The 20,247-nt window shown below is 44.6% G+C and overlaps 1 protein-coding gene across 1 annotated transcript in view; it reads left to right on the top strand.

Moving 5' to 3' along the window:
• The first annotated feature begins 321 nt into the window (after positions 1-321).
• Positions 322-20,247, top strand: part of DDX31 (DEAD-box helicase 31) — a 73,655-nt gene continuing 53,729 nt past the window's right edge. The window contains 11 exon segments of the mRNA NM_001101886.1: positions 322-650; positions 5,209-5,465; positions 5,573-5,648; positions 6,677-6,720; positions 7,982-8,052; positions 8,957-9,021; positions 15,195-15,239; positions 16,551-16,592; positions 17,389-17,453; positions 18,980-19,099; positions 19,227-19,333. Of these exon segments, the coding sequence (NP_001095356.1) occupies positions 555-650; positions 5,209-5,465; positions 5,573-5,648; positions 6,677-6,720; positions 7,982-8,052; positions 8,957-9,021; positions 15,195-15,239; positions 16,551-16,592; positions 17,389-17,453; positions 18,980-19,099; positions 19,227-19,333 (988 nt within the window). The 5' untranslated portion in view covers positions 322-554.

Raw genomic sequence — 20,247 nt, 5'->3', positions numbered from 1 at the left:
AGCGCCGCCGAACCACGAAGGACCCCGCCGTTGCTAGGCAACCCAGCCCCTGCCGGGTGGCCAAGGCACTGCCTGCAAAAAAAAAAAAAAATTTAAAAATTTAAAAATAATCTCACCTTGTGGTGGGACCGGATCGCGGGTGGGCGAGGGGCAGGGAGTCCCCCCCCTCCCCCACCCCCGGCGCCTAACAACTAAAGTGCTGAGGAGAGTCAAAGGAGGAGGCGTTGGTTCGATGGGACACGCCTCTCTTTCCTGAGAGGAATTTCAAAAGAACATCAAGGGCAATAACTCTGGGGTTCGGTGTGACTTGGCATCCCCCCCACCCCCGGCACAGGCCGCGCCACGAGGGACTGCCCTGTGGCCGGGGGCGCCGCTGATCCGGCAGCTAGTGGCGCGGGCCCCTTCGTGAGGGGGGCGGGGGACCCCAGAAAGCGCGCGCGGGCACGCAGGACTCGGCGGGACAGCTACAGCGGGGTCCTCGCGCGCGTCCCACGTGGGGTCTCGCGGCGCCTCGCTCCGGGTTTCGCGAGATCCGGAGGCGCCTCTCTGTCGACATGGCAGCCGTCAGCGGAGTGCTTCCTCAGGTCCCCGAGCCCCGGGCCGCGGTCTTCAGGACCTTCTCCAAACCCCGCCCGGCCCACGCGAGGCGGGTGAGTTCTGATCCGGTTTTCTGGATGCATTCGCTCCCGGGGGGTTGGGGGGGAGGTGGGGCCTCGACGCGCAGGGAAGCTGCGGTCAAGGCCTTCTCCGTCGGGATTCGAATTAATTCCGCGGAGTTGAGGTGGGGAAAAGTCACTCATCGGGTAGCTCCCGGAGGAGTCGCTGAGCCGCGCGTGTCTTAAGAGCCGACCACGGCCTGCAGAGACGCGCTCGGAGGGGGAGCGGAGCGGGCGGAGGCGGGCGGAGCTGGCTGGGGGCCTCTTGTTAGTTGAAGGCGGGGATGAGAGACTTGTCACCCGAAGTTAGAAACGGACTGTCGGGGCGTTGAGGCCCTTAGCAGCCCCACCTTCTAATCTTCTCTCAGACACTCTTATGGGTCAGTTTGTTTCGGGAATGAGGACTGGAGGCTAGAAATTTCTTTTAAGAGTGTTCGAAACCGAGACATACATCGACGCGCCATGAAGGGGTGGGGGGCGGGGAAGAAAAATACAACTCGTCAATGTAATATCTTCGTTTGAGAGACAAAGATGCCTGAAATTTAGCCCAAACCAGAGCAGAAAATTGGTTTTTAGGATGGCTGACTTAGCTCCTAGCTAAGAGGAGGACTATGGGACAGAAAATCTGTTGAAAAATCTTGTTGCCTTAAATGACCAGGAAGGATACAGTTTGCTGCCAAAGAAAGTGTGCGTATGTGTGTGTTTTCTCAAAAAAGCATCATTTAATGCCATTGAAAAATTATTTGTCAAAGTTCGGTTCAGTTCCTTTCAACTAGTGTAGTGCCGCTGAAGTTTCTTGAGTTTACATCAGTTCATAGCAACTGTCTGGATTATTGTCTAGAGTTTTTTCGTGGTAATCAAGTTTAGGATTTAGATTCTTGTAAGTAAAAACTTTTCGGCTGGGCGATTTTGTGGCTTCATCTATACTGAAGGGGGAGGGAAGTACGAAAGAGGCAGTTGGGCACAGGGGCTTTGAAATAGGACAGACCTGGGATTAGATGCCAGCGTTGCAACATGCTGGCTCTGTGACCGTGAAGAAATTACTTCACCTCCCTGATCCTCACTTTTCCTACCTATAATATGAGAACAGTAATTTCGACTTCGTGTAAGGTTATAAGTCATATTGACTCCATTTTGGGTGATAGAATTGCTCCATCAGGTCAGTAAGGTGCTTATACCAAGTACATGCAAGACATAGAAAACACTGACTGAAAGTTCATTGAGTGGGTTGAATAAATAAATGTAAGATATCTGGTTTTATGATTGCTTGAACCACTATATCAAAAGGATATTGTTAAACAGCTGTCTGTGTTGGCCTTGTCTGCGTATTTGTTATGTCTTGAATGAGAATTCTGTGTATGCTAACCAAATTTGCTAATAGCCTGAACTTGGCATGAGTTGCTGATATACTGGACTTGGAAAGACCTTGACAGCTTAAATTATGCTCTAACACTACACAGAATGTTTTTCCTGGAAAAAAAAAAAAAATATATATATATATATATGTATATACATATATATATACACACACACACACAGATTTATTGTAGGAAATTTGCAAAGTAGATTAAAAAAAAAAACCACAATTGCCATATTCAGAGATAACTCTGGGTAACATTGTGATGTTTATCCTTCTAGAAAAGAAGCAGAGCATAATAGGGATCAAACTGTACCTGATGTTTTCTAACCAAACAGGATACAGTTTCTAAATGGTGTTGCAGCATTACTGTTAGAAACCAGGCTGTGGAATTAATGCTTGGGCAAAGCCTTGATCCCTCAGTGATGCGGGGACGGGTCACCCCCCATCGCCACCTCAGTGTTGTTAGCTTAAGATGGGGTAATACCAGTACTGTATGGCCCAGTGACATCACTCATGTAAGTACTTAGCGTACTGGCTGGTGCAAGTAACTACTTAATGTGCTTGTTAATATCAAAGACTGTTAGGGCTGGATGGGCCCTGGAGGTTGTCTGCCATATCCCCTTTTTAGGCAGGTGGGGGAGTGGACGCAAAGACTTGCATATTTTTAAAGAGATCCAGGTATATCTTTTCTCCTCTGTGCTCAGCTGCCACCCCATGAAGCATTCCTGTATCTTTGCCTCCCTCCCCTCCCCGTGGGCCGTGGTAGTCTTCTTGTTTTGTGCCCTTAGAACGCTTTGTCCACACCTGTTGTGTAGTACAAATACAGGTTTGGTTTGCAGTCTTACACTTTTGTCTCATCCACTTGTCTCTGACTTCTTCATGAGCTTGTCAGATCTTTGTACCTTTAGAACCAAGCTACCTGACAGGTACTAAGTGGTCAGTTTTTTTTAATGAATATGTTGTGGATGCTGGCGGCCTGGGAACTGACAAGTAGAACAGTGTCCAGAGTACAGAAAAGGATCATTCCATGACGTGTTGTTCATTCATCCTGCAAGTATTTATTGAGCACTTTCTTTGTGCCAGACACGGTCCTGTGCAGGGGATGCAGTGCTATCCAGCACAGGCTTGTCTGTTTATAACAATCTAACGGGAAAGACAGACATCACACAGCAAATGACACCCTGTATTTACTGATCCACTGAGTGCTACAAAGGAGAAGGGTGCCAGGAGAGCCAAGGACAGGGACCCTGCTTTGATAGGTGGAGGCAGGAAGTCTGGAAAGGCTCCTCTGAGGATGCAGCAGGTGAGCCTGGATTTGAGGAATGAGTACAAGAGGGTGGGTGGGGACTTGGGTTTGGGAGTAGCATGTGCAAAGGCCCTGAAGAGAGAAGGAGCCTGGGATATCCTCAGAAGTTAAGGAAGACCAGGATGGCAGAGAGTAAAGCTGAGGCTGGTGAGATGGGCAAAGGCAGATTCTTAATAGCTCAGGTCACACATTCTGGATTTTAGCTTGAGCGCAATGGAAAGCCCACCTGATACAGTGTTTAACTCGAAACACTTAAAGAGATGTTGACATGGGAATAAAGAATGACTAGGATGTTAAGGGGTCTAAAGTTTGTGTCCTCTTTGGGGTATTTAGTCCAAAGAAGGAGAAAAAAAATGGAATTCTGTGGTGAACAAAGGAGTGTTGTGCACAAGAGTTGGTGCCGAGAACAAACTGCAGACCAGGACTTGGATTTTCCAGGAAACAGATTTTGCCTGAATGTCAGAAAGAACTTCCTGACCCCTGGAATTTGGCTGGGAACAGAATGGGCTGCCTCGTGGGGTGGAGAGCAGTAGGAGGAGGTGCAGGCAGGAGCTGCAGGGACGCCTGGCAGGGCTCCTGTGATGGGAGGTCCACGCATGCGCAGCGGGAGAGGCCTTTAGGCCTTTTTGTGCTTCAAGAGCCTGTGATTCTATAAACCAAGCAAGATCTGCACATTTCATCCCATCTTGCAAATGAGACCTGATTCTTGACTTCATCTCTTTTAGTCTGAAAATTTGGGATTTTGTAAAAATAAATTTGTGACATTTGTAAAATGAAGCAGATTATCAATACTAAATGTTAATACCAATGCTAAATATTAATACCAAATATTTGAAGTTATATATATTGAATTACCTGGCTACAGGTGCCCTTAGGGTTGCCAGGAACAGAGAACTGTTGTTAATGCCAGGTTAGTCAGAAGCTGACAGTCACAGCTAAAGCAAACTGATGTCTGCACACAGAAGTCATGATCTCAAGCCAAGAGGAAGATAGCGTATTCCAAGAGAAACCAGAACTCCAGAATAATAAGCCCCAGCTACTCAGGGGATGTTTGTATATTCATGTGTAATGTGAATTGGAAGAGAAAGTCAAGGAAAATAGAGGAATTGGATATTCTTCTCCTAGGGGAAGTTTGGACATCATGCATTTAACAACATTCATGTTACGGAAATAAGAAGCAACAGGCAAGAAGATATCTCATGTTGTAGCCCGTAATCGGTGATCAGATGGGGAATGGAAAGGCGAGATGCGTTGGGAATAATTGCAATGGAGGTGATGGATGGAGCATAATTCTCATTTGGAATGGAAGCTGGGAGGAGGAATCGTCTCCAAACCCCCTGAATCTGGGGGAGCAGCATGAGGGCAGAGAATGACAGCCGTCCAAGCACTCGGGCTAGGCGGTAATGAAGGTTCCGCTTCCTGGGCACGTGCAGTAACCGTCGGGCTTTGTTGGTGGAGAGAGGCAAGATTCATCGCTCCTCTTCCCCGTGCTTGCCATGTAAATGGATTCCTAGGGATTTGGATCACCTTAGCTGCACATTTCACTAGGTGGGTCCTCCCTTCCCTGCAAACAGACTCCAGTTGTTAACATTCAGCCTTAAAAATGTCTCTCCCTTGATGATCTTGGTGGAAGTGGAGGTTAAGACAATTGGTAAGGTCTGGTAGATGTATCAGCTGAGATTTGTGGGTTTTTTTTTTTTCCTTTTTGGGGAGAAAAGGGCTGAGTTAAAGAATCTGATTGCAGACCCTAAACTTGCTTGACATATGGGGAGTAATGATCTCTGCAGGGAGAGATGCAATTCTGTGGGCAGTCAGGCTTCACTCTGAGGTCTGTCTTCATGGACTGACGCATCTCTTGTCACTCTTTCCTTTTGGGAACAACGCAGCAAGCAGCGGCCACCAAAAGAAAATGCCAGGCGTCCAGCGAGGCTCCCCCAGCGAAACGGAGGAGCAAAGCCTCTTTTCTCCCGGCCAAGAAAACTGCCGCTAAAGAAACTCGCAGGACCCTGAAGGGGAAGGCACAAAGGACATTTTCTCCCAAGAAGCCCTCAGCCGGCGCGAGGGATGGAGACCAGGAGCGGAAGCCGGGCGCCAAGACTTCATCGCTGTTCAAAAACAACCCTGAGATCCCAGAACTCCCCAGGTATGTCCAGGGGCAGACGCCCTGCGAGAATGAAAGGGATTAAGTGTCTTCTGCCCTTTTCTTTGTCTCTTGGAACTGATGGCCTGCATCTTGTTCGTTATTTGCAGACCTGTAGTAAAGCAGGTGCAAGAAAAGGTGTTCACTTCAGATGCTTTTCAAGCCCTGGACCTCCACCCCCATCTCGTAAGTATCCCTCCTTGTTTTCTGGGTGTCTCGATTTTGGGGGTCTGTTTGTTCATTCAGAATGTCTGTGAAGTGACAGTTCTAGGAAGATAAAAAAAAATCAAAGAAGGGTTATATCTGCTGCAGGTTACCCAGCTAAACTCAGATTGATAAGACACTTTTCTAGGACAGTTCACGTGAGCTTAGGAATCTGTTCACTGTCCTCACCCCGACCCCAGCCCACCCCCCTTTTTTGTTTTTTGCTCACCTAACTCACTTTAGGACTGGGACTCCACATATCTGACTTGAAGACCACCTCATAATTACTGGATAAATATGGCATCAAGACTGTTTTGGGTGCCAGTGTCACGGAGAGGGAGATGAACTGTCATCTTGCTATTAAGGGAGTTATAAAGAACTGAAGGAAGAAGGGTCTTTTTGAACATGGACACTTAACAGAAGCCAAACAACCGTGAATGAGTGTTCCAGTTGTGTTTATGAGTAAGGCGAGAGAAACACTTTCACTTTTAGGAAGTCCAGATTTTTTTGGCTCAAATGGTCATGGCTTTACCTGCTTCTTCTTTCGGGCAGGTTACCTGTGCTTGTGTTCTCAGCTCAGCAGCAGCTTTCCACGCCAGGGTACTGTGCACACTGGGAGACGGGGCCTCTGTGTCTCAGGGGCTGCTCCGCGTGTTGTAGGATGTTTGGCAGGCCCTGTGCTCACCCAGTGCCAGGCGCATCCCTGCCCCCAGTTGTAACAACCAACAGTTTCTCCAGATGTTGCCACACGTCCTGGGCAAGTTGGCAGGGAGGCAGTGTGCAGAACCACCCCTAGTTGAGAACCACTGGTTTGGGACAGGCTGGCAGGGGGGCAGTGCACAGAACCACCTCCAGTTGAGAACCATTGGTTTGGAGGAACTTGATTGGATTGTGATTCATCAGTTTTTACCCCAGTATTTTCCCCTTCTTTGCATCCTTATTTGCATTAAATGTATTTATACCAAAAAATATATATAAATTTTTTTTTTTTTTTTTGTCTTTTCTCTTAGATTTCCACAATAAATACAGTCTTAAAGATGTCTAGTATGACCAGGTAAGAGTTCTGGGTCACTTGATTTTCTCAGGATTTAAGTGGGTATAAGCAAATGAAACCTGAATTGTCCCAGGAGGACAGAAAACTCATGTCTTGGCTTAGAGAGCAATGCCAGGTTATTAACTCCTGAGGGCTTGGTAACCACTCGGCTTCCCCACGTAGTACATGGGACTGGGTCTCCATCCCTGCCACCCTCAGCTCTAAACTCTTTAAGAGGTCTCTTGTCCAGAAGTGGTCTGCGTGGGATGCCACTGTGGTCTCTGCTGCCCGAAAATAATTTGTCTAAAATACAGAATTTATCTTGTCATTTTTTAGTAGCAAGAGGTAGAGTCAGCTACAAGATAGGAGTAAATACTTGATTAGATGTAATGGGATGCTGAAAAAAGATTTTAAATGTTAGTGACAACACCCCCGCGCCCCCTCCCCCCCCCGCCCCGCCTTGAGTATGTGTGCTCATGTACGTTTTAATGTCACCTTTCACTTAGAAGGAGCTGTTAGTAAAAGCATCAAAGAGAAAATGAGCCCCTTTGTTACTGTTTTGTTCAGTTTTAGCAATCAAATGTGATTTCCATATCCTTTCAGTTTCTTTTAAATTTTATTGAAATATAGTTCGCTTATACTTTTTAATTTCTGCTGTTATAGCAGAGTGATTCAGTTATATAAATGTAGATTCTTGTTCATATTCTTTTCCGTTGTAGTTTATCACAGGACGTTGAATATAGCTCCCTATACTATGCAGTAAGACCTTGTCATTTTAGTTGTTTGTTTGGGAATACACACCTGGATACACATCTTACCATGTCCGTGGCAGTCATATTTGGTTTTCTAGAGTCGGCAGCAATTTCTGGCTGTCTGCGGGGCCCACGAGCCCCCCTTTCCCTCTTCTGCTTGGGAATCTTTCCATAACGTCTTATTGCTTCGTATTCCCTGGTTCACAAGATAAGAGTACGTGATGTGCTTTGTGGTGGCTCCAGCTTGTCATCATGCTGGTCGCATTTTTCTTTTTAATTAGTGTAGCATACCAGCCAATCTCTGGGTTGCCTCAACTTTTTCAGCCCCATAAGTTTCAAAAATTTAACTAGGGTTTTGCCCTTCTAACCATCAAAGGCTTCTCAGCCCTTCCCATGACTGTTTAGGGGACCTCCAAGGTGACGTAGAGCCTGGGTCAGTTGCATTCTGTGCATCTTGTGTCTCTGCCTGTAAACCTGGGCAGGTAGTACATCATAGGTAAGCATGTGCTCTTTCTTTCGGGCGGCCCAAGCGTTCAGAAGCAGAGCATCCCCGTGTTGCTGGAAGGCAGAGATGCCCTCGTGCGATCCCAGACGGGCTCAGGTCAGTCATCACTTGATTTCTGCCCTTCCTCCACGGTCATGTGGTGAGCTGTCTGTTGATGGTGGTGGCTGCTTTGTTTGGTGGGGGGAGGGGAGGCCGTGCTTGCTTCTGATCAGAGCCCTGAAAGGAAGGGGATGATCAATGGGACCACAATCAGGAATGATCAGAAAGGAGTCAGGTTCCACAGTCATTTCTCAGCGCCCCTCCCAGGGCTCTACCTGGTCCCACCATCTATGGCTAGAGCCGTCCATCTTCACTCCAGTGGCAATGAATATTTTTTTCTGGTGTTGAAACACTCTTGCCATGAGCACGCACTGATCAGATGCCAGTTGTTGTGCTCAATCACGGAACACTGGTTTTGTTCCAGAACAGCCTGGAAGGGCTTTTCTGACCTCTTGTGCCTGTAAGAGCAAGTCAGCTATCCTTTCCTCCCCCGCTCAGCCACTGTCCAGATGGGCGGAAGCCCAAGGGTTTTGCCATCCATGGTTTCTCCTTGGATTCTGGAGGCCAGCTCTGGGCTTCCAACTGGCTCCTGACCGTGAAAGCACCACAGATGACACTTCTGCCTTCAGAAGCGCCTTTGAGAGGTTGAAGGTGACCCCGGGGAGGGGAGCTTCTCTAGTTCCTAGGGACATTCACTGAGCTGAGCTTCTGTGAGACTTGGGGAGAGTATCATTGTCTCCTTTGCTAGATGTTAAAGGAGCGAAGCTGCAGGTTTATTAGAAGCACTGCATTCACAGAGCAGAACTAGGAGCTGTGACAGACAGGTGACTTCCGTTTTCCCCTGAATGTGAGTGCACTTTTCTATCTCCAGACTTCAGGGCGGTGCCAGTTTCCTTTACTATTTTTGGTTTTCTGATGTCCTCAGACTCCGGTTTTAATTCCTCTTGTCCTCTTTTAAAAGGTAAAACTCTTGCCTATTGCATCCCTGTGGTCCAGTCTCTTCAAGCAATGCAATCCAAAATACAGGTGAGTGGGAAGGCTGTCTTTCTGGGAGTTCCCTGGCGGTCCAATTGTTAGGACTTTGAGTTTCACTGCCAGGGGCCTGGGTTCAGTCCCTAGTTGGAGAACAAATATCCTGCAAGCTACTCGACAAGGCCAAAAAACAAAAGAAAGTGCATTTTTTCTGTTATTGTTCATGGTGCATATGAAACCATCAAACTGAACCAAAGCAGTTAAATCTTTTCACTTAGCTTTGTTTTCTTATCTCTGTTTAATTCATTTACTATGTAAGCATGTTGCATCTAAAGATTGTGCCCAGAGTGGGGGATAAAATAAAAAATAGAGCAAATAATAGACAACTGTAACAGTCATTCTAGCAGGTCTCCTGGGAACATTTGTAAGATGCTACCTATGTGTCAGACATGCTGCTCTATGCTTTGTTCATGTTATCTTCTTGGCTTGCTAACTGCCCTAATCGCACTGAATTGGAAGGAATTACTGTTACCTCAATTTGAAAAAAAACAAGGAGACTTGAAGTTAAATACCATCCTAAGGCCATGCGGGGAGTGAGCCTGAAGTTGGGTCTCCGCCTCCATTCTCTTTGGCTCCAAAGGCCAAGCTCCTCTTAGCAGAAACGGTTAGCGTTATATTAAAAACAGGGATTTGGCACAAATAGTAGAAGTGAAAATAAGCACCCCATCAGTGAGTGTGGCAGTTGGGCCGCCTTGTGTTTTGTGTTTTCTCGGACCTCTCTTTAGTTGTGAAACACACTTGGCACCTGGGCCAGAGGGGCCAGAACTAGGTTCCTTGGCACGGATCCCGAGGAGGCCGCATGAGTGCCGTGTTCCGTGGGCATCAGTATCATCTCAGAATCCAACTTGAATCTCACGAATACACCCTGGTTATTCTGAGTTGAGAGGAAACTGTGAGAATAGAAATAGGAAGCAGAGTAGTTCGCCGGCAGATGAGAAGAGCCGGTTGGTCACTTTTCCCTTGGTTTGGGCACGCAGACTTGGATGTGTGCCGAGCCTTCCTGTTACTGCAGTGACAGAATGAATAACGATAGTGCTGGGTTCTGGTCCACAGTCTAAAACAAACACCTTTAGTCCAGACTGACGCAAATGAGTTATTGGCTAAACAGATGGGACAAGGGGAAGCCCTTCCTTACAGTAGAAGTCCAGTGAATTCGTATAGAACATCATCATGTAGCAAATGCCACAGTGATACTGCTTCAGGCAGGAATCATCAGAGATGTGAAAGTGAGCGGATTGAAGTGTGAGGAAAATGGGATATTTACACACTCAAGTTATCTTTCCAGGAACTAGAGGAAAAGATGGTACCTTTATGGTGGGGGGCCTGGCTGTCACCACCGCATCCACGGGCTTACGGGGGACCTCACCAGTGCGGGGTTGTGTTGACCTCACAGGTCTCCTGCTAGGGGGATGAAGGATAAAATTGTACTTCCCTGGTTTTCTTTCATATATATATTTTTTTCTTTTAATTTTCATATGTTTTTGTTGTTTGTTTGTTTTTGGTTGTGCTGGGTCTTCACTGTTACACAGGCTTTTCTCTGGTTGCAGCAGGTGGGGCTGCTCTCTAGGTGTGGTGTGAGGGCTTCTGTAGGTGCAGCTCCCAGGCTCTAGAGCACAGGCTCAGTGGTCGTGGTGCATGGGCTTAGTTGCTCCGTGGCATGTAGGATCTTCCAGGGTCAGGGATTGAGCCTGTGTCTCCTGCATTGGCAGGCGGATTCTTTACCTCTGAGCCACAAAGGATGTCCTTCTCTGGTTTTCTTGCCACAAATGCACAATTCTAATTTGATCACAAACATCAAATAAAGCCAAGTCAAAAGACATTCTACACAGCAACTGGCAAGTACTCAAACTATTAAGGTCACAGAAGACAAAGATATACTAAAGCTCTACCCCAGAGTGAAGGAGACGAAAGACACGACAGCTGAGTGCTGTGTGTGGCCCTGAATTGGATCTGAGTCTGGAAAAAGGCGTGTTAGAAAATCAGTTAACAAAATTTGAATAAGGTCTATAGATTAACTGATAATATTGAATCAGTGTTAATTTCCAGTGTATCAGGTTGGCCCAAAGGTTTGTTCAGATTTTTCCATAAGATCTTAACATAATGATGTTGAGAATCAATGTCATATAAGGAAGCTGGGAGGAGGGGGTAAGGGAGTTCTGTGAACTATTTGTGTAGTTTTGTGTAAGCCCGAAATTATTTCAGAATGAACATGTTCAAATTTAAACTTTATTTAGATGATTTTAAGTCAATAAAACAAATCCTACACTATCATTCAAGTGACAGAACCTTATGTAGTTATTGAAAGCGATATTTTCTTCAGTTCCTCTTTGTGAACTCAATAGACACTCTTGCCGTGTTAACAAAGGGAGGTTACAAAGCAGTGTGTATAATGATAGTCCAGTTTCATGACTGATGGTCGTGTATACGCATATATATATGTGCATGCACACTCAGAGGTGAGAAAGACACTTTTCAAACTAATACTGGTTTTCTCTGAGGTGGATGAGTGGGATTCTGTTTCCTGTGGATGACTGGTGTTTTCTTCCACTGGGTACTTTGGAGTGCTGGGGTTCATACAAGGGGCTTTCACATTGTACCCGGTACAGATTAGAGGAGAAGTATGAATTATTAGGTCAGTGTGGTAAAGTCTCAGCTCTTTAGATACTCCAGGAGAACGTCTGTAGCCAGTGGAGGGTTTTTTCCTTCTTGGAAAGTTGCAGGGTTTGGGCGTATATCTGAGTTGGCGTGGGTCCCACAGTTCCAGTGCAGCTGACTCATTTCCTGGACCCGTGAACTAAGGACAGCAGAGATGCAGTTGTGTTCCTAGAGTGGACAGCATGGTGGGGCTCTGCTCAAAACCTGGCTCTGAGTGAGACGTTGAGCGCATCATTCCATCCCTGTATGCTCCAGGGGGGAATCATGGGGAGCCTGTGTCCTGGGGTTGCCAGGATTAAGGAAGGCGTTGCACCTGGATAGTAGAGCCCTGCTTCCCCGATCCTGGCAACAGTACCTGCCCGCTCAGTGTCCTCGTCGTCAGCAACGTGGACTTGTATGAAGGGCAGTGTTCTGAATTGCTTATATTCAGAGCATTAACCAGCCGTGTATGTCATTGCTTTTATTTACTCAAGTATTTTTTTAATATCAATAACAGCTCGTTTTATTAAAGATGGAAGTATTCTGTAGAAACGGTTTTCCAAGCCCAAATTTATTTCAAGTAACATTCAGTATAGGCCCTTGTGGTTCAAAGTAAACGGATCTGGCCTGTTAAAAACCCGTCTGGAGGGAGCAGCGAATTCAAGGCACCCGGCAGAGGCTTCAATTACTGTAGTGATGGGATAAGAACGGACCAATTTTCTGTGTTTCCACACTTTCAGCTCCTTGGGCTCTCTTTTTTTTTTTTTTCCAACATCTCATCCATCCTTCCTCACTCACTTGTGCCTTGCGAGGAACTGATTGTTCTTTCTTCTTCTCTGTGTAGTAACACCTTTTGAAATGTCAGAATCTCTAACGCTGCGGTGTTGATACCCTTGTACTAACATGTTTACCATTCCCCGCCCGGGCTTCAGCACCGTCTCGCAAAGACGTTGAGTACAGACACCTCTGGTTTGAATTCCAAATCTTTTTCTCCTTGTGGGTAAATATTTCCTATGCAAAACATGAAAACCATCCTTGTAATTTAATTTGCCACTAAATCTGTGCTTAGCTTCTACACGAATGTGGCTTTTTTTTTCCCCAAGATTTTTTTTTTTTTTGATGTGGACCATTTTTTTAAAGCTTTTATTGAATTTGTTACAATATTGCTTCTGTTTTCTCTTTTGATTCTTTGGCTGCGAGGCATGTGGGGTCTTAGTTCCCTGACCAGGGATGGAACCCACACCCTCTGCATTGGAAGGTGAGGTCCTAGCCACTGGACCACCAGGGAAGTTCCCTAACAGAGTTCTGGTTCCTCCCTTGTGTGTCCCAGCACTTTGGAGATGCAGGGCACCACTGGACCCTTTTCAGATTACTTTGTTTTCTTCTATCATTGTTACAGTTATTTATGGATATAATGTATATGTTAAAAAAATTTCTTGAAGAGTACCAAAGAACATACAGTGATCAGTGAGTCGTTCTACTGCCCCTTGGCCCAAATAGCACGGCTCTTAGGATAGTGTGGTCCTTATCACCAGCATCTTGTTTATCCTCCCAGGGATATTCTTTGGGTGTAAAGTAAGTCTGAGTATGCATAGTTCCCCCCACTTTGGCTGAAGTTTTTGTTTGATACAGAAACGGTTGCTTGCTATGCACTGTGCCTTGCTCGTCTTCACTTAATATGTTTGGGGATGCTTTCTTATCATTGCTGTGTTGACCTGCTTTGTTTTTTTTTATGGCCCCCTAGTATTCCACCGGATGTTTGTACCATAAATTATTGAGTCATTCCCTCATTGATGGAATTTATGTTGTATTCAACATTTTTCTACAAAGCAATTAAACAACTTCTTTACACACACTTATGAATCTTCTTGAGAAGTTCTTATAAATGGAATTTGTATTTTTATTTGGTAGATAATGCCAAAATTGATCTTAAAAGGAGTTTCACCGATTTTCATTCCCACCAACGGTGTACAGGAGTTTCTGTGTCCCTGTGCCTGTATCAACACTGTCGGCTGTTTTATTTTTGCTCATCTGACGGGAAAAATATTGTGTCCTAGTTTTAATTTGAATTTCTCTTGGGAGTAAAGTTGAGCATCTTTTCACATGTTTAAAAGTCATATATTGAATTATTATTTCCATAAATTAACTGTTATGCCCTTCTCCATTTTTCTGTTTGAGTTGATGGTTTTTTTATTTTTATTTTTAATTGAATTACAAACCTTTATAAACTAAGAAATGGTCTTTTCTCTTATGTATGGCATATTTTTCCCCATGTTATTTGATTCAATTTTGTTTAGGTATTACTTTTTCATCGTGAAATTTTAAATTTTTTGTGTAATAAAATTCTTCATGTTTTATAGTTTCTGAGTTTTATGTCATCTGTAAAAAGGCCAACTTAACTCCAACTGTATTTTTCTAGCTTAGTTTTAAAAGGGCATTTAAATTGTCCGTCTTTTCATTGCTGATATAAATTGCCCCTTACTGTATATTTCCTGACTTTTTATATGTATTTGATTTAATTCTGGACTGTATTTGCTATTATAATCTCTTAAGTGCTAGCATCAGTTTTGAAAAAGCTACTACGGATTTAAGTTGTTTTAACACACACGATGTTCAGAAATATCTTGATTATTCCTGCACATTTGTTTTTCCATATGAACTTTGAAATCGGCTTATCTGGTTATGTATATTATTTTTATATGCATGTATATGTATATTTGTGACATTTTATATATGCATAAATATGCATGTTCATGACATTTTTATTAGAATTACATTTATGGATTGATTTAGGGAGATTAGCTTATTAATAATATTGGGTCTTCTTATCCAAGAATCATTTATTTAAATTTTATTTTATGTTCCTCAGAGGTATTTAAAAATTTTTATTGTGTTTTTGTGCAGTGTAGTTTTTTATGTTGGGTTTTTTTTTTTTTTTTTTTTGCTATTCCTAAACATGGTTCCATCTAACTTTCTGAATTGGAAGGTTATTGATTTTTATATATTAATTTTACATTCAGCTAGTTGACTGAATTGTCTTTCTGTAATAGATTTTCAAGTGATTTCTTAAGCTTTTTTTTCTTTATGATAAAATATCATCTGCTAATAATGACCACTTTACCTCTTATTTTCCATTTTCATGCATATTTCTTTGTCTGATTGCATGGGTCAGAACTTCTAGATCATTGTTCCATGATAATGGGCTTCCCTGGCGGCTCAGACGATATAGAATCCCAGGGAGACCTGGGTTCAACCCCTGGGTTGGGACGATCCCCTGGAGAAGGAAATGGCAACCCACTCCAGTATTCTCGCCTGGAGAATTCCATGGACAGAGGAGCCTGGCGGGCTACAGTCCATGGGGTCGCAAAGAGTCGGACACGACTGAGTGAGCACACAAGCACAGTGGGCCATCTTACCCCTTTCTTTAATAAGACTGCCTCTCATGTTTACAAGTGGCTACCCTTAATATCTGTCCAGATTCCTGTGACCTGTGTTCATTCAACTCATGGCATTTCTTTTCTTCTGTTCAATAGCGTGGTGATGGCCCCTACGCTCTGATACTGGTGCCAACAAGAGAGGTAAGCAGTCCCACTTTCGGGGTGTGTACTAATAATAAGCAGGTTCTTTCAGCAATATCGTTGAATAAAATTCAGGTGTTTTGACTATTTTTCTCCCTACTGCACCAATCACCACACTCTTTTCCTTTGCCAAGGAACCATCCTCTGATTTCTGACAAGAAGAAAAATTCGAGTAGTCTTAGAAACCAGAAGTTTTTGGTTTTGGAGAAGTGTTTCTCTGTTATCTAAAAACTAATGACATTATAGATTTCTTTTAAAAGGAATTAAAATAATTGCATTTTTGTACATTTTTTTTTCTTTTACAACTTAATTAAAAATTAAAAGCAGTTGACCCTAAAAATGAACCTTTTTTTTTTTTTAATTTTGTGCTTGTTTCTGAAAGTTAAGCTTTTTGATATTTTTCTTCTTTCTTGGTAGAAATCTCTTCTATCTGATTTATTTTATTTGCCTGTGGAGAAAATTGCAGATCAGGATGTGTGTTTTCTGTATCAAATGCCAATCACTTCCTTGCAGAGAACAGATCTCGGCGATGGAGGTTTCAGCCCAGCCTTTTGAACATCCTGCAGTGCCCTGTCTCAGCTCCATCCAGTGAAGGAGCAGGCATAGAGCTATTTAAATTTTTACAGCAGCAACCTCGCCGCTTCCCTGGGATGCTTCATGAATACTAAACACATGGAAACTGTGTATCTTCCTTGGATAAAGGGATTACGTAGAGGCTTTGTTGATGGTTGTTAAAGGCTATAACCTACATTTATTTTCTCTTTCTCTGTTTCCACTGGGCTTGTTGGTTTCTGTGTTGTTTCTGCCCCCCTTAATAAACTTGGGAAATGATCATCTCTGTCCTTAGCTGCTGCTCTGCCCCGACATAGCCTTAGGAAATAGTCATGTCACCTCTACAGCAGCAACCCCAAGGCTAGCCTGCTGCGTCACCATACCCCTTCACACATACTACATTCTCTCTTTCCAGAGGCAGCCAGATTCAGGTCGACTCTGCTTCATTTTCTTCCATCTTTGTGCACCATAGACTGCACCTCTCTGCACGGTACTCTGGGAATTTGAGCCAGCAGGGGGAGCACAGAACACTGTGTTTGTGTGTGTCCAAGAAATAGATTCTCCAAACTGACAGGTTTCAGCATCAGCCTAAGAACGAGATGTGTTTCCCAAGGAGATTCTATGTAGAGGACTTTTTTTAATCCTAGCTTGAGGTCCTAGGTTGCATCCTTATCACTTCACACTGTCTAAATTTTTAAAAATAAATGAAAAGGAAGGGCGGGACCTTGCTCATCTTTTCTCACTTTTTCATGTTTACAGCTGGCTCTGCAAAGCTTTGATACTGTCCAGAAACTGCTTAAGGTAAGGCAAGCCACAAGTTCAGCTTTGTCTTTTTTTCCCGACTTTTTGAGGAAAGAGATCCCACAGTCTTTTCTTTATTTTCAAAGAGCTAGGAATCACTCCAGTGTCCCTCCATTTTCTGGTTGTCTCTGCTCTCCCCAGGTACAGTTTGTAGGTTTTTATGGATCTAAACCTATGAATCACTGATTTCTGGCTTAGTGAGTTTACTAGTGTTTCCTGGTACTTCCATTCCTATAATCTATTCATCATAGTCACTAGCAAGCTACCTACAGAGCTTCACAGGTACAACCTTAAGGTGATCCAGTGAAAGCAACTTAAAGGGCTGCAAGCAGGGGTTGTTTCAGAATGGAGAGAGAGAAAGCTTCCGAGTCAAAGCCTGCCAGCCCACCAAATTATAATGAGAATTGATCTCTCCTTTTCTTTCATCATGGGTGGCAATGAGGAAGCATTGTATTTGGGTTTGATCTTAACCAAAAAGGAAAAAATAAAGGCAATAGACTCACTGAAACGTGTTTTCAGTTCAGGCTCTATAGGGAAAGGCAGAGAAGCTCCTTGAATCATTTAAAAAGCTCATATTCCTCTCTTGCAGCGTTGGAAGCTAGTTGAATAGTTGTAATTTAAGTTAGTGCTGATAACCACGGGCCTGGCAATGCCTTGGAACTGTGTCTGCGTAGTATTGCCTCCTGCACTGAGAAGCTCTCCCTCCCAACTTCCTAAAGGAACAGGAATTTGCAGTTAGGCTCTGTTTTCTGTAAACAGGGCTTCACATTGATTTTGGTCTGATGTCTTTCTGTAGCCATTTACCTGGATTGTGCCTGGAGTGTTAATGGGAGGAGAGAAGAGAAAATCAGAAAAGGCCAGGTAGGAGAGTTTTGTTCGTTGTTAATTCCTTTTTCAATCTGCTCTGTCTTCCTCTTCTGTAAGACTTTGGCCCTTCTCATCCTGGGGAGGGAGAGCCTTGTCCCAGACGGTGGTTCCTAGTCCCAGGATGTACGGACAGCTCGAGTCCCCGTGAGGGGTTGTTCTAAACAGTGCTATTTGTTTTAAATATTGATGAGCATACCAGTGGTTCCCTTTTGATGTGATCAATGACAGCTCCTTACCTTCTTAACTCACACCCTCAACTCCTCCCATCCCCCAATATCCATGGTCCCCCTTGGTAAGGATACATCCTCTTAGATTCCCATTTGTGACATTGGGAGTTTGGGAATTTGTTGTTTGATTTTACAGAAACAAGATTCTAAACCTACATGATGCTTTACATCTTGCTTTTTATACCCAGATACATTTATTTGTAATTCTGTGTTAGAATAGGTCATGCGTGTCAATAGAAAATAGTTGCAAGAAGTACATCCCAAATTGTCTACATTCAATTGAAGATGTTTTTACTTTATTGTAGCCTCATGCTTAGTGGTTAAGTCCAACCCTGTGTGTAATGTGTAACCAAGGAGCAGGTACTAAACGTGAAACCTTCAAATACTGGCTAGGATGAGATTCCACCCCACTGTAAACAACAGCCACAGTGCCACAGATGATATGGAGGTTAAGATGATAAGAGGAATCTCTCTTTCACATTTAAGAAGCTGGCTGGCATGGTGCATGCACCAGCGTGAGGACCCCGGTTCATCCTGGTTTTTTGTGCCATTAAGTGAGGCTTTTGTTTTCAAGCTTTCCTCATAGTGTTAGATAGTTGTTGGAGCTCCAGCCATTATATCTAGCCTCCTGCCATACCTCCTTCTTCTAAAGGTACTGATAGGATTTGCATGTTTCTTTTTTCCACGTATCTTATTGCTAGAACATAGGCATGTGTCCACTTAATGACAAGGGCAGCTGGAAAATGTACTCAGCTGAAAACTATACACTTTTATTACTGTGGGCTAATGGGATAAAGGATGTCTGGGGAGTAAGAAGTTAAATTTGTTCCACCTAGTCTATGGGGCAAGGAGGGGCACATTGCCTGGAAGTTACAACAAGAATTCAATGTAAGAAACCTTCCCGCCATTAGAGCACATTGACATGGGATGACTCATTCACGTAAGGGAGTCCCTGGCATAAGCGAGGTGATGATCTGGAATATTCTAGAAAGCATCTGTGGATCAGATAAAGGGCATTGGGTTATATATTAAAGATTTGTTTGAGACTTAAGGTTTTACGATTTAAATAGAATTTCAGCACTTACAGTTATTTTCTGCAAGATAGAGAAACTACAAAGAAAAACAAGAACTTAAATATATCTTTGTATCTACCTGTTGTTATGTTTATCATGACTCAGACTGTGGCACCTTGGCTCTGGCCATGAATCTGTCTTCCTTAACCCTTTCGTTGTGTCTTCCATTGATGCGGCTCCGTCAGATTTACTTTCTGTTGTGATGTATGCTTTTAAACAGGCTCCGAAAAGGAATAAATATCCTTATCTCCACTCCTGGGCGCCTTGTGGATCATATAAAATCCACCAAGAACATCCATTTCCGTCAGATCCGTTGGCTGATTCTGGATGAAGCAGACAGGTGAGCCCTTCTGGGAAGCATGAGAGGTGAAGGGAAAGGGCTGTTTCTGGATCTTCACTGAAACTTCTGGAGTCCTGTAGCATTCCATGTATTCATGGAGATTAAAACTCCTTCCTTGAAACCACAGAATCTTGGATTTGGGTTTTGAAAAGGACCTCACGGTGATCCTCAACGCTGTGAATGCCGAGTGCCAGGAACGACAGAACGTCTTGCTGTCGGCGACGCTCACGGAAGGTGAGTTGAAAAGAAACTCTCTCTGTTCTCAGTGAAGAGGAGGGGCTAGACATGAGCTGCCCCTCAGCTGTCTGCCTGCCTTGGTTCTCGGCCTCAAGGTGGGGGCCGGGAAGGCAAGGAGGAAGGCGTCCTGAGAGGACTGCTCTCCAAACCGCATGTCCTGCATGCCCGGCCTCCTCTCCCCGCCATCCTGACTCTCTCGTCCCTGGCGTCTGAGAAGAAGGAGAAAGGGCAGGTCCCAGGTCCAGCACCCTTGGGGGAGGGAGAAGCTACCGGCACTCACGTCGGTGTGGAGGTAGGAGGAGGCTGGTGGTCTCTAGAGGTTGTGATGGTGGGTGCTGCCTGCTCAGGGCGGGGCTCCTGTCCTGAAGGAGGTGGCCTCTCTGCCAGCACGTTTCTAAGCATCATCATCTGCCTTTCTCCTGAAGACACCATGCTGCTCTTTAGTTGCTCAGTCGTGTCTGACTCTTGCGACCATCAGGCTCCTCTGTCCTTGGGACTTTCCAGGCAAGAATACTGGAGTGCGTTGCCATTTCCTTCTCCAGGAGATCTTCCCAACCCAGGGACTGAACCCACATCTCCTGCGTTGGCAGGCGGTTTCATTACCACTGAGCCACCAGGGAAGCCCAGCTGGGACTTTTAAGGCTCTTTTTTAATTAAACCTGAAAAATACATTCCGTGAACTCGTTTCTGTCTTTCCATCCTCGTGAGATGGGGCTTCTTAGCTCTCTGTCGTAGGTGGGAGCACTGAGGCTCCACCAGGATTCCCTGCACACAGAGCGCTGCAGGGTGCTTCAGCGCTTGTGTTCCTGTTTCACTTGGTATACCAGCCAGTGCATGTGTACCAGACGCCATCCACCTGCCCCACCAGCAGTTCTCAGGGTGTGTTCTAACTAACAGTGACCATAAGAGAG

Source organism: Bos taurus, chromosome 11 (assembly GCF_002263795.3).
Source record: "Bos taurus isolate L1 Dominette 01449 registration number 42190680 breed Hereford chromosome 11, ARS-UCD2.0, whole genome shotgun sequence".
In the NCBI taxonomy this organism is placed as follows: domain Eukaryota; kingdom Metazoa; phylum Chordata; class Mammalia; order Artiodactyla; family Bovidae; genus Bos; species Bos taurus.
Note: the sequence above shows the minus strand (reverse complement) of the source record. Positions and strands in the feature narration are given on the sequence as shown.